Source organism: Pelodiscus sinensis, chromosome 2, assembly GCF_049634645.1.
Source record: "Pelodiscus sinensis isolate JC-2024 chromosome 2, ASM4963464v1, whole genome shotgun sequence".
NCBI classification, from domain to species: Eukaryota; Metazoa; Chordata; order Testudines; family Trionychidae; genus Pelodiscus; species Pelodiscus sinensis.
In genome coordinates this window covers 8,377,604-8,392,117 of record NC_134712.1, presented here as the reverse complement: position 1 = coordinate 8,392,117, position 14,514 = coordinate 8,377,604, and the positions used below count along the sequence as shown (strand labels likewise).

At 41.4% G+C, this 14,514-nt stretch overlaps 1 protein-coding gene and 1 pseudogene across 2 annotated transcripts in view; both read right to left on the bottom strand.

The window, feature by feature from the left end:
- The window catches only part of TRAPPC9 (trafficking protein particle complex subunit 9), a 660,858-nt gene that overhangs the window by 125,441 nt on the left and 520,903 nt on the right, over positions 1 to 14,514 (bottom strand). The window contains exon 22 of one of the 2 annotated variants that reach the window (XM_075920071.1): positions 1,059 to 1,081. The exons of the other annotated variant lie outside the window; for it this stretch is intronic. Coding sequence (XP_075776186.1) covers positions 1,074 to 1,081 — 8 coding nt within the window. The 3' untranslated portion in view covers positions 1,059 to 1,073. Of the gene's footprint in view, positions 1 to 1,058; positions 1,082 to 14,514 lie in introns of those variants that run through there. 2 annotated transcript variants of the gene reach the window in all.
- Positions 5,185 to 12,019, bottom strand: LOC142826922 (lipoamide acyltransferase component of branched-chain alpha-keto acid dehydrogenase complex, mitochondrial pseudogene; annotated as a pseudogene).

Sequence of the window (14,514 nt, the reverse complement as noted above, 5' to 3'; positions counted from 1 at the left end):
TTCATCCCAGGATATTAGAGACAAAGTGAATGAGGTAATATTTTTTACTGGACCAACTTTGCTGGTGAGAGAGACAAGGTTTTGAGCCACGCTTCAGGACCTGAAGGGGAGCTCTCTGTGACTGCACAGATTGTCTCTCTCAACAACAGAAGTAGGTCCAATAAAAGATATTATTTCATTTACCTTGTCTCACTGAGATTGCCGTCATTTTTCATATCAACATCTCCCCTGCTTTCAAGGAACAAGAGCTTAATATTTTGAGAATTAAATTTTGCCTTTAAACCTCAATAGGCAAATATAATTTTCAATCCTTGCTGTCATAAAAGGCTCTGAAAAGCCTAAAAAAAAAGTTTGGAAAGTAGGAATACTTGTCCCTATGTGACTTCTAAATAGATTGGCCCAAATAGGCTAACTGAGTAAGATGAAGAAGCCATTTTATCTGACAGTCTGTAAAAAAGCCTTAGAATAATGCCTGCTAATGCAACACAAGCAAGAGAATGAAATCAGTAGGAAAAGAGATAAACCACTGAAACAGAGACAGGGAAAGTCAGGAAAATATATTCACTCAGAAAAGAGCAAGCAGGGTGGAACTGGAAGAGGCAGTGAGAAGTGTCAATAATGCCATGACACTGGCACCAATTAAGAGAGAGGAGACAACATGTTACAACAGACAGCAGGAAATAGTAACAATTAGGCATTCACTTAGGAAGTCTTATTGAAAAGTTAAGATACTGTGAGCACGGAAACAAACTACATCTGTGATTAATAAAGAACACTGTAAATCTTGTTAAGCAGGGAGTCTTACAAGGCTTTTCTCTAGCTTTATACTTAAGAGAGACTAAAAATCATCATGGTATTACAATACTTTACATATAGAAAGGTATTCAATATCCAAACCTCACCCATTAAGAAATTATCAGAGACTTAAGATTTATAAATGCTCCCTGATAAAGGGCTAGATTCTAGAAGGATAGTTTGGATGCCAGCATGGGACTTGGGAAATTTGGGTTCAATTCTCTGCTCTGCCATCATCTTCCTGTGTCCCATGGGGTAAGTGACTTTCGGCTCCTCAGTCAGTCACCTAGAAAACGAGGATAACAGTACTGTGACTGGCTAGCTGAGGGCTCACCCTCCAGTTTAAGACATAGCACTGAAATGGTTTGGTAATGAAATAAGAAAAAGTTTATCGACAAAAAGAAAAATATATGTGATATTAAGCAAGAATAAGAGCGACAGGTACAATTACAAACAAAACCTGCTTTCTAGTGAATGAAATATGGACTTTCAACAAGCTACAGTCATTGTCTAAGTGGGTTTCATATTTGTCTAAGCAACTTTCAGGCCAAGAGGATTAAGCTTTCATGAGCTCAAAGGATGTTGTACCCTCTTGTCCCCTAAGTGAAGGAAAATTCAAATGTGTATTGCTCTTGTGTGACCCAAAGTTGCATTTTCCTGTTTCAAGAGTCAGAAAGGTTTCCTGGGATGTAGATTCTGTCCCTGGTGTGATCATTAAACCAATTTCTCTAACACTTGTTAGCATGATGGCTTGTTTATCTTGCATGAAAATATACTTCCATTGTCCTCTGCCCAAGACCAAGCCAGTCAGATAATTAAATACAGTCTTTTGTCAAGGACAGGCTGGGGATTATGTACTGCATGCCAAACACAGTTTATGAACATATTTCCAGCACATTCCTATAAGTCTTTATGTATAACCCATACAATACTCCACACAATGATTTTCAGAGCTAATGTCATCAGTTTACAACTCATATCTTACAGGCCTCCTTTGAGATATATATTATGATAATGGTGTGTTGGGGGTGTGTTTGTCAGGTTTGCTGTGAGCTGTGCAGTGGTGAGGGCTTGCCCACTGCTAATTGGCACTGAGTGGCTCCTACGGTCACAAGTGGGGATGTAATAGCATAACCGATTAACCGATAAGCAAAAGCGAATAGGTTAATGCTATAGATTACATGCATTCCTCCACCACCCGCCAGCAATTTTTTTTTAGCAGGCTGGCCAGCAGCCCTTTCAGTCCTGGCTTGCGTCAGCTCTGGGACCTACCTCCACTGCAACTCTGCATTTAATGTGTATTAGGAAGCAGGCGGGCAGACAGCCTGGCTCAGTTCCAGCTCGCACCGGGTCCAGGAGCTCAGACCCACCCTGGACAATGGGGTACTGCCACCCTGTGCTGCTGCAAAGGGAGCTGATTTTTAAACTGGCTCCCCTCGCGGACTAGCTCCCACCTGGCACTCCACGCTGCTGCCTCTGTATCAGAGGCAGCAGCACGGAGTGACAGGGGGCTCCTTGAAAGTGGGGCCAGAGAGCAATGGCTGCTGGCCCCGCCCCCGGGAACTATAGAATAGTCAAATAACTGATAAGAATTCATGAAGTTAAGCAACTATTCAGTTAACCGATATTTAACATCTCTAGTCACAAGAACTTACAACACCACTGTATAGTGGGGGAGGCAATTATTTTGAGATGTTAAGATATATGATGGTTGGGTTCGCATAAGTATGTAAGACAGCTAGATTCAATAAGCATTCCTATTCAGAACAGCACAAACACAGGCTTAAGTTCAATTATCTATTTAAGTCCCATTAATATCCAAGAGTCTTAAGTGCATACTTAAATTCAGCCCATTTTAAGTGCTATACTGAACAAAGACAGACTCAAACATGCACTCAATAGGTTTCATGAGTAGGGACGAAAGTAGGTTCATTATGATCCCTGCCAATGCCTGACGACTGTAGCAACAAATACTTGAGATATAAGCTGAGACATCAGCTGTACCTGGGAACCAGTCTTAGGAAGCACAAGCTGACATCTGATCTAGACACCACACAACAGATATGCAACCAGACTTGAAGAAAACATTTGAGAATTTAGCTAGTTATCTATTATTACAATTTACATAGTCTTCTACATTGTCATGAACTTACTGTGACCCAGAGACCTTTAACTCAAAACAAGATTGTGTAACCTGACTCTTAATGCAAACCATAACCAAATGTCACCTCACAATATTTAGTATTACTGTGCCTCTGCAGAGAGAGAACAAAAGATTAGACACTCAGATGAAGTTATCTAAAATTCCAAGACATCAAAGCCAGTAATTTGCCTGAATGACTTGCTGAAAGATAAAGCTGCAGCATCCGTATCAGTCATTAGGGGTAGTTGCGTACATTTGCTTTTGTACACATACACGCACTCTGAGAGGATATACTTCCTGAACAAGGTATGAGATATGCTTCGCCTCATTTTCTAATGGTCTGCCTGTCTAAACATTCTGATAGCAACAGAGACAAATATATAACTGATTTAAAGAAGTGTTTGTGTCTTTAATCTATACATCTGCATATATTAAATTCCAAGGTGTTAATATTTAACTGTGTAATTTTTCATTATTTCAGATACTGATTTACTCTTATGATCTATTTAAGACTGCTACTTTTAAAACCCTTAACAGTGGCATGTGTAAGCTGTAGTTACACTGGAGATCTTTCTTGATTCTTTTCCTAATAGACATCTGGACTTAAACAGTAGCAATCTTAGGTTGGCAAAAAGTCTAAACTGAGCTCCTATGCTGTATGCATCTATGGGAACAGTTCACTAGCATTTGATACTTTATAGGTCAAAAAGGACACCATAAACTCCATAAGTAGCAAGTGCAGATGATAGATAACCAGTATAATGTGTTCATTACAAGATATGTCATTTTAAAAGTCAGCTGTGACATTCTGCAACAGTTTCAGTTTCTGGATGGTCTTAGGGCAGTGGTGCCCAACCTGTGATCCCCAGACCCCTAGTGCTCTGCAGTGGTACTGCAAGGGGGTTCATGGAAAGTTTAAAAGTAAGGATTGGGCCCACTGCAGTGGGACTGATCTTTTCTTTTCTTTTTTCCTCCCCCAGGGAAGGGGGTCCATGAAATTTTAATAGATTGAAAAGGGGTCTGTATGCTCAAAAAGGTTGGGAACTACTGATTTAGGGTGTACTTCATACATACTGCATAGCAGTAGCCTAATCTCAAAGTGATAAAGGAACAGAATCTGCTAGAAAATACACAGTAGAGAGATACTAACCATGCCCAAGTAAAGGCCACTTTTTCCTGTCCTATAGTTTTGTTGTTTCTTTAATGCAGGAGTTTCTTACTTTATAGCAATGAGTCTTTGGTGATATTGCACTCAGTGTAATTGGTATCCAGTTGAAGATTTCTTAGCTGTTCTGATGAGTTATTGGCACATAAGAAAAGTTCTCTGCAGCTACTGACATCACCATTATTATTCTGTGTTGGTGATTGCTCAATCAGTGAATATTCATTTTCTGGGGCCACATGCCGCTTGCCTTCTCTGGACGTAGCACAGCCCAGGACACTGTGCAACTGAATGTCATGTTGAAAGGTCATGAAGTCTGTGTTGCTTCCCTCTAAATTGAAAATGATAGAGATTTGTCTCCTTGCATGTCATACATTTCATTTAGTATACTGGACATGCTTCTTACTAACAAGGACTTGCAACTTTCGATTTAAATATTTGGGATCCTCATGAAGAGATTTGGTGATTAACAAATTTTAGTTATTTATTTATAGTTACTTTTCAAGGTATTCCATTTACACTGTAGGTGACTATGTGGTTAGAAATTTAAGTGCTAATATACTAAACTAGAAACTGTAGATAAGGTATTTTATTTATCATCCAGAGACAATTTTCATGTCCTATGAGTAGGAAAGTGAAAACCAAAAATCAACCAAGCCAAACAACCTTTAAGTAAACACTTAATATATTAAGTGTTGTTTGGCTTGGTTGATTTTTGGTTTCTGTTTTCACCAAACACTTAGGCTGTGTCTACACTGGGCCACTTATTCCAGAAAAGCAGTCGCTTTTCCGGAATAACTTGCCAGCTGTCTACACTGGCCGCTTGATTTTCTGGAAAAGCAATGACAATCTACTGTAAAATTGTCAGTGCTTTTCCGGAAAAACTATGCAGGTCCAGTTTGGGCAAAAGCCCTTTTCCGGAAAAACTGTTCCGGAAAGTGCCAGTGTAGGCAGCACAGTAGTCTTTTCCGCAAAAAAGCCCCGATCGCGAAAATGACGATCGGGGCTTTTTTGCGGAAAAGCGCGTCTACTTTGGCCACGGACGCTTTTCCAGAAAAAGTGCTTTTCCGGAAAAGCATCCTGCCAATGTAGATGCGCTTTTTCCGGAAATACTTATAACGGAAAACTGTTCCGTTTTAAGCATTTCCGGAAAAGGGTGCCAGTGTAGATGTAGCCCTTGACTAAACCAAAATACAACCCCTTATGTTATGAGACACACTTCCTAAATCTACAAAGCAGCAAAGAAAAATATTTAGAAGATTACCATGAAAGAAATATGCGATATGAGTGGTCATAAGAGGAAACCGTACAATTATAATGCAACTAACAAGATCGGGAACATATCAAAACTGGAGTTGAACAGTTCCAAAAGTAACATGAGGACTAAGAATCTCAATCTAAAAATTACATCTTAACATATCTGGAAGGAAATCAGTTTCTCTTACTAGAGCCATGCAGTTCAGGCTTATGTAGGATACAGCTGGCTTATGGATGAGCAAGGGGGGGGGGGGGGTAAGAAAGAGAAATATCCATTCTTTTTCCAGACATAAAGGAGCAAAACCATCCCATCAAATACTACAAAAATGAGCAGGCTTGCAGCTCAACTTTAAAAGGGGATGTGGATTTATCAGATGTTCCCTAACAACAATGGAGGGATGCAAACTATCTGTCCCCCCACGTTGGTCTCCACATACACAAGAAAGGAGGAGGCAGGAGGGAGCCAGTCTTCTGTAGAAAAAAATGCTTCAGAAGCCCTGATGCAAAGATGGGGTATTGAGAATAGAAGGTTCTCTACCTTTTAGAGATCTCTACTGGCTAAAATAAACATCGGGGTGAAATTCTGGCTCCACTGAAGTTGATGGCAAAGTTCCCACTGACTTTTAGTGAGGCCTGGATTTCACTCCAATCTCTGGAACTTTAGGAAGTTTTTGTAATACTTTCTTGCAATGCTGTTTGCAAGCTTTAGGACATTTGGAACACCCGTATTTACAATATTACTAGTTTTGGGCATGCATTTAATTTTTTTATAATGTTTACATTGCATTTTAATAATATTTATTTCCCTTTGGGCCTATGTATAATGCAATAAATTATAGGGGAGGCAGATGATTTCATTTTAATTTAAGATCCAAAAAGAATGATGAAAATATTGCAAAAAAATTCCATATTCCCATAAATTATGGGAAATACTGACCGATTGCCTAATCTCAGTATTTTGCCTCTAACTGCAGCATGAAAAGGTCATATAGAAAAAAGCTTGCAAATATAGCTCTGATGGCTGGTAAACAATGCTTCCCTCTTCTACCACCTCTGGATTCTGCATTTTGCAATAACATTTCTCCTTAACGTAATGATACATTTTAGCCTGGAATCTATTTTAAGGCTGAAAAAATTCTTATTTATTTCCAAGTTAAAGAAAAATACCTGTATATGCAGATAATGAATTCAATTCCAATACCCATTTCATAGAATTAGTATTTATACTAAGCACTGGGGATTCCAACTATCTTTAGTACTATCTGTGCTAAGCTACAGGCATTGTAGTTTTTAACCTACTGTAAATCAGTGTATTCAGAGGTAGAAATTTGTGTCAATAAAGCAAAACTGTCCCTTTTTACTTAATCATATTTTATAAGAGCTTGCAGTCGACTCTTTTATGGAGGGTTCTGTTGCCCGTTAAAATTAAGCCATAATTTTCTTTTCCATACAAATCAAGTTATTTCCATGCAGCAGTCAAAATAGTTAAGCATTTCATTGTGTTCCACTGAAAACAGCCTCCAGCCATTAAAGTTAACAGGGATTTTTGCACAGGTGAAGACTGCAGGACTAGATCCTTCTTACTCTGTTTTTTCTTTTCCCTTTTGCTTTTCAAGTAGAGGCCGAAGGCTGGGGACATAGTTTTAACATAGTTAACATTGGAAGTGACTAAAAACATTAGTGCCCCTATAACGTGCTTTCATGGCCAGGAATAATGGGATGACTTTTCCCTAGAAGGGACCTCGAGAGGTACCATAAAATGTAGTACTGAAAGAGTAACCACATCCAGCCCATTATGCAGAGGAAGGACCAGGTAAACCTGATAGGTGTTTCTCCTAACTGTTCTTAAAAATCTCCAGTGATGGGGATTCCACAACCGCCTTTGGAAGTTTTTTTCCAGAGGTTAACTACCCTTTATTAGTTTAGAAATTTTTTTTCTAATGTCTAACCTAAAAATTCCTTGCTGCAGATTAAGCCCATCATTTCTTATCCTACCTTGAGTGGACATGGAGGACAACTGATGATCATCTTCTTCATAATAGCCCCTTACACATTTGAAGTATGTTACAAGGTTCTCCCTAAATCCCCTTTTCTCAAGGCTAAACTTGCCCGTTTTTTAACCTTTCATCATAGGACAGGTTTTCTAAACATATTATCATTCTTTATGTTCTTCCCCAGACTCTCTCCAATTTATTCACACCTCTTCTAAAGTGTGGTGTCCACATCTTGACACAGTTTTCTAGCACAGGCCTTAGTAGTGTTGAACCGAGTGGAACAATTACCTCCTATCTCAAATACATCACATGTTAAAATACCTCACAATTATATTTGTGGGTTTTTTCATAACTGCAACATAAAACACGACTAAAAAAAAAACCCCAACACAACCCAGCAACCAATGGTTCTCCATGTCCATTCAAGGTAGGTGGGCTTCATCTCAAGCAAGGGAGATTTAGGTTAGATATGAAGAACAACTTTCCAACTATAAGAGTAGTTACAATATGGAATAGACTTCCAAGGGTGGGTGATCACGGTATCTATCATTGGAAGCTTTTAACAACAATTGGACAAATACCTATCAGGGATGGTCTAGGTTTACTTGATTCAGCCATAGAGCAGAGGTCTGGACTTGATGACCTTTTAGGTCCCTTCCAATCTACATTCCTACAATTCATATTCAATTTGTAATCCACTATAATCCCAGATCCTTTTCAGCAGTACTACCACCAGCCAGTTATTTCTCATTTTCTACTTGTACATTTTTTTTTTCTTTCTAAGTGAAGTGCTTTGACCTTCCCTTTATTGAATGTCACCTCGTTCATGTCACGCCAATTCTCCAATTTATCAAGGTCCTTTTAAATTCTATTCCTGGCCTCCAGCATGCTTGCAACCCCTCCCAGCCTGATGTCATCTGCAAATTTTATAATCATTCTTTCCACTACTTTATCCAAGTCATTAATGAAAATACTGAGTAATTCTGGATTCATGATTGACCCCTGCAGTACTTCTCTACATTGGCCCTCAGAGTTTGACAGTGAACCAATGACAATCAATTTGTGGTATGGTCTTTCAATCATTTGCAAATCCACTTTATAGCAATTTTATCTCAATCACATTTCCTTAGTTTGCTTATGAGAATATCACATTCACATTAGGGACAATCAAGCCTTGTTCTGTGTCCATGGCAACTCCAATATTGTGAGAAGCCTTGTATGTGATACTTTGACAGTTTTCATCCACTGAGGCATTAAGAATAGGATAATGCAATAATCCCAGAGATGCTGCCTTTATGAAGAACAACATAAAGGAGAGTTTAACTCCATGCACCTGTGCTACAGGTTTCAATTCTTCTCTCAATAGAACAAGCTGAGTTAAGTAAATCTCATCACAATAACTAAAGTGAGGAATCTTTACTGCAGCAGTCATGTCTTTACCATTACTTTGTGAAAGCCTGTCACCGCCTCAGTTCTATCTTTCCCTCTAAGCGCAATGGGCTTGGAAATGGGTATAGCAATTTTAGTTCCTTTGTCCTTTGCAGCAGGTGATATAGTCTCTGGTTTTGGTAATGGTAGGATAATTTCAGATTTTGGTGATGGAGGTAAAATAACTCCTGTCTGCTTGGTCAAATAATTGAGAATGTCTTCTTTAAGGATGCGGTTATTTTTCCCTGTTCCAACAACTTCACTTAGCTTAATATTGCTTTCCATGGCAAGGCGATGGACAGCAGGAGTTGCCAACTCTTTGTGGCCTTTTATCTCTTGGTTGGTCTGCACTTCATAAAACACAACAGGTGTCTAAACAACATCCTCTTCTGCGCGTACATCTTTCAGGGCATTAGTTTTTATGTCCACTAATAGTTTTCCAACATATCTAATTTAATCTAAATTATAATGGAGTTTTTTAATGATGCCATCATAATGACTAGTGATAGTGATAGAAGCTTTATCACTTTGTACTTCTCATAGAATAAAAGAATACTAGGACTGGAAGGGACCTCGCGAGGTCATCGAGTCCAGTCCCCTGCCCTCATGGCAGGACCAAATACTGTCTAGACCATCCCCGATAGACATTTATCTAACCTACTCTTAAATATCTCCAGAGATGGGGATTCCACAACCTCCCTGGGCAATTTATTCCAGTGGTTTACTACCCTGACAGTTAAAACGTTTTTCCTAATGTCCAACCTAAACCTTCCTTGCTGCAGTTTAAGCCCATTGCTTCTTGTTCTATCCTCAGAGGCTAAGATAAACAAGTTTTCTCCCTCCTCCTGAAAACGGCTATCATGTCCCCCCTCAGTCTTCTCCTTTCTAAACTAAACAAACCCAATTCTTTCAGCCTTCCTTCATTCATAAGTGATGTTCTCTAGACCTTTAATCATTCGTGTTGCTCTTCTCTGGACCCTTTCCAATTTTTCCACATCTTTCTTGAAATGCGGTGCCCAGAACTGGGCACAATACTCCAACTGAGGCCTAACCAGCGCAGAGTAGAGCAGAAGAATGACTTCTCATGTCTTGCTCACAACACACCTGTTAATGCATCCCAGAATCATGTTTGCTTGTTTTGCAACAGCATCACACTGCTGACTCATATTCAGCTTGTAGTCCACTATAACCCCTAGGTCCCTTTCTGCTGTACTCCTTCCTAGACAGTTGCTTCCCATCCTGTATATGTGAAACTGATTGTTCCTTCCTAAGTGGAGCACTTTACATTTGCCAGTCCCAAAACAGACCCCTGCGGAACCCCACTTATTATACCTTTCCAGCAGGATTGTGAACCATTAATAACTACTCTCTGAGTATGGCTGTCCAGCCAATTATGCACCCACCTTATAGTAGCCCCATCTAAGTTGTATTTGCCTTGTTTATTGATAAGAATATAATGCAAGACCATATCAAACGTATCATACTTCACAAATGCTATCAAACTAAGGCACACTATCACCTTCTTTTACATACCATTCTTTCACAGTCACCTCTGTAATTCCTTCTCCAATATTAGAGACCCCGAATTGTACAATTTGGCCATTTGAAATGGCAGATGTTCTGAATAATCTGTGAGGATGACTAAACTTGAATGCAGATTTGTCAAATATGCTCATGTATTTTGACTTTATAAAGCAAACACGGGTACACAATCTAATATGGTGAACACAGATCAGGAGCCCCGCAGTCCACGAGTGGAGCTGTACCAAAAATCTTACTAAAATCAGCATGTATCTCAAGTCTACGCCTTCCTCTATCCCCCATCCAGTAACATGCATGCCACCTGGGGCCAGTTGGGAATCCTCAACTGCCCCAGGCTGCACATGGTGTTTCAAAACAGCAGTGGGCTCCATGCAGCGCTGCCACTTTGAAATGCTGCAGGGAGCACGGGGCCAGTGGGGATTGCTTCAGTTCCCTGCATGCCCTGTGCTCCTCACATCGCTTTCACCTTTGAAGTGTAGAAACAGCCCTGCAGCTGTTGCTACACTTCAAAGGCAGAAGCGCCCTTATCAATTAATCGAATAGTCGATGCAAACTGCATTGACTATTCGATTAGCCAAATAATCAAAATTTTACATCCCTAATCCTTGACTGTTTCATGTACTTCTGCCATTTAAATGGCTCTGCTCAGTGTAACTGAGCCTTTTTAATCAGCTCAGCTTGGCTTTGGATACACAAAAGGGGAAGTGTCACAAGACATTGCTACCAGCCTAGCAGGCCAGCGAGTACGGCTCAGCCATTGCAAGTTTAAATTACAATATGAAAAAAGGCTTTACCTTTTTCTCTACTAATTAAAATAAGGGTCCTACAGTCTCAATCACAAATTACTACTAATAATATTGTTAGTACTTTACTTAGATGAGTTGTTTTCATTTTGCTGATGGGGGGAACATGAGCAGAAAAGCTAAATAAGTTGTCTACACCACAGACACTCGGGATATAAAGGAGTAGTCAACTATACAATTAACTGATAAGCCTCGGTGTATCAGTTAATCTAGTTGACTACTTGCATTCTCCCTCCTTGCTCCTTCTGTATTAGAGGCAGCAAGGAGGGGGGAGGGAGCAGGCGCCGGTGTAGGGCAGAGCTAGCTTAAAAGCCAGTTCCCCCCAGCATCAGCGCTGCGATGCTACCTGCCCCCTCCACCCGCAGTGCTGCTGCCTCTATCAGAGGGAGCAGCATTGGGGGGGGGGGGAGAGAGGGAAGAAGGGCAGGGGAGGCTGCTGTGAAGCAGCCTCTACTTGCAGCAAACCTGGGCCCACTGCGGGCAGAGATTTCTTCATGACAGTAACCCCGGTCAGCGGAGGGTCTGACCTCCTCGTGGATAGAGGCTGCTCCACATCTCATGGAGCAGCCTCTGTCCGCGGTGAGCTTGGGTCTGCCACAGACAGAGGCCGGTCCCCGTCAGCAGCCCCTGTCTGCAAGGGGATCACAGAGCTCCCTGTGGAGAGAGGCTGAAGTAGTCTCTATTGGCAGGGAGCTTGAACTCTGCACAGACTGGGGAGGCAGACCAGCCTCTGTCTGCAGGGAGCTCGGACCCCCCCCCCCCCCACGGCTAGGGACTGCTGCCACCCAGCGTTGCTGCCTCTATATCAGAGGCAGCAGCGCAGGGCAACAGGCAGTCGATCTGAGCAGGGAGCTGCTTTTTAAACTGGCTCCCCTCATAGACCAGCTCCCACCTGGAACTTACCCCTCTATCAGAGGCAGCTGCGACAGGGGGCACCTCGGGAGTGGGACCAGGAGCCCACTGGCTGCTGGCCCTGACCCTAGGGACTACAGAATAACTAACCAACTGCTAAGAATTCACGTGGTAACTCGACAATTCTATTACCTGCTATCTAATATCCCTAACAGTCATACAGTAAGATAGTGGCATTAGGGAACAGAACGCTTTAATATGGATTCCAGTAATCTAACCACTAGACAAAATCCTAAATCGGAAGCTTAAGCTGTGCTAACGTGATTTCATATTACCAATCAAACTCATAAATCTACAGGCCAAATGTAGCAGGAAAATATGGCTCATAGCCCCATATTATTTCAGAAGTAATATTCTGCATTGAAATAATTTTCTAAAAATCAAGAGTGTGTCCAAAAATGCCATTCGAGCGATGCCATCACATTTCTGTGGCATTTCTCCAGCGGCAACAGATTCCGAACCACCTGTTTGCAGCATTATTAGCACCTTCTCTACAGTAATTAATTCAGAAAATGTGTCATGGCATAGCCTCGTCAGTGCAATAAGTGAAGTTCCTGTAGTTGGCAGCAGTTAGACACACAACACCGGAAGCTCTGAAAGGCAAACTCTTGCCACCCCAATTGCTAAATTCTACAAACACCAATGAAAAAAATTAGGGCAATGTAGACAACTTCAGTAGAAGACTTGAGTTCGCTTTATAAAAAGCTTACTTTTATCCACTGATCTCGATATTTTGCAAGGATGGATAAATATCACTATCCACATTTGTACAAATGAGAAAGTCAGCTATTGAGTGCTCAAGGTGAAAATGCAATTCAAATGGCAAAATCTGAATAGATTCTTTGGTTCGTTTCCCCACTTGTGAGACTACAGCTATAACAAGGAGTTTTTCCCCTTCTCACACAGATTCCCAAGCTCCAATGTGGCTCTAAAACCCTTTGATTTTCTGTCCAGTTCATTCTGTTTCTAATCACTGTTCATTCTGTATTCTCATTCTTTTCATTTTTTAAATACTGACAATGAGGTGGCATGACATTACACTAAAGGATGAAATCCTGGCTCGAATTAAGTAGATGGAAGTTTTGCTACTGACTTCAGTGAGATCAAGATATTATCAGATAGTCAGTACTCCAAAAAGTGATTATCTATCATCAACTTCTTACTATATATTTTAGAAGTGTGAATCTGCCTGTCTGACTTTGAGTCCATTGGTTCAAGAACTCCTCTTAAATGGTAAGAGCTCAGATCACCAAATTTAGTATGCAGCTTCCTCTTCTCCTAACTTAAGGTAAGGTCAGGGTTTGGTTGTACCAGGATAATGGGATGAGAGTGGAATTTGATTGTTTCTCATAAAATGGGAAAGGGGGGAGGTCAGGTAGGAAGGAGTTATACTGCAGAATGATCACAAGGGGGCAGGAAGGGTCTAGAGAAAGAGACTAGGACAGCTATAATCACATTGAACCAGAAGAGGTAGGGGTGGAGATTGGGTTTCAGAGAGTTTGTTTGAGAGTGTGTCTCTTACCCATCCAAGGGACATCCATCCCTCCCTCTGGCTGTGCCCATTGGAACTACAGCAGCCATAGATAGGTGCTTCTTACCTGGCCCCAAACTGCTGTGGTGAGAGGAGGCTAGGGTTGTCCTCTCTCCTGGGGCAGCCAGCATCCTGAACTCTTCATCTCCAGCCCCTTCCCACAGCAATGATTTAAATGAAGAAAAAACTGATTTGAGCTAAAAAGCTGAGCAATACCAGGTAAATCTTCTAGTGTTATGTATTATATAAAACATTAGTACTTCATTTCATTATATTCCACCACATTTTCACTTCCTAAGACTATATCGGGGTAGGCAATAATTTTTTGCCAGGGGCCACTTTGAAGTGTTTGAAGTGGCCCCAGGCCGCATAAGAAGGGCCAGAGCATCAAGCGGAGGGGCAGGGCCACCTCCTGGTCCCCCACCCCTAGACTATGATTGGTCTGGGGGTGAGGGAGTGCCTTTGCTAACCTCCCCCCATATGTCCCCTAGGTGCCCATGCTCCTAGTATTGGAGGAGACTTCCCAAACTCCCCTGCCCCTCGGCCAAATAGGGCCTGGAAGCACGCAAAGCCTCCTCCACTTTCCACCCGCCCTGCGATCAGCGTGCAGCACTTCAAAGCATCACGTGCTCCTGGCAGGGTGGGAGGAGGCTTTTCGCGCTCCATCGTCCCCAGGCCCTAATTGGTCTGAGGGCGGGGAAGCAGCAGGGCCTCTGCAGGCCAGATCCACCCACTTGGCGGGCCGGATCTGGCCCACCCCTGGACTAGATGGTGCAACAAAAATGTCAAATGTAATGCAAACAAACAAAAACACTTGTTTTTGAAATAGAATTTTCACAGAGCAGCTTGGGAAAGGGTCTTCAAAAACGAATAATAGATTATCCAACTACAAAAATAGCTGAAATTACCAATACTTTCCAGTGGTTCATTTTCTAACTGTGCATGCC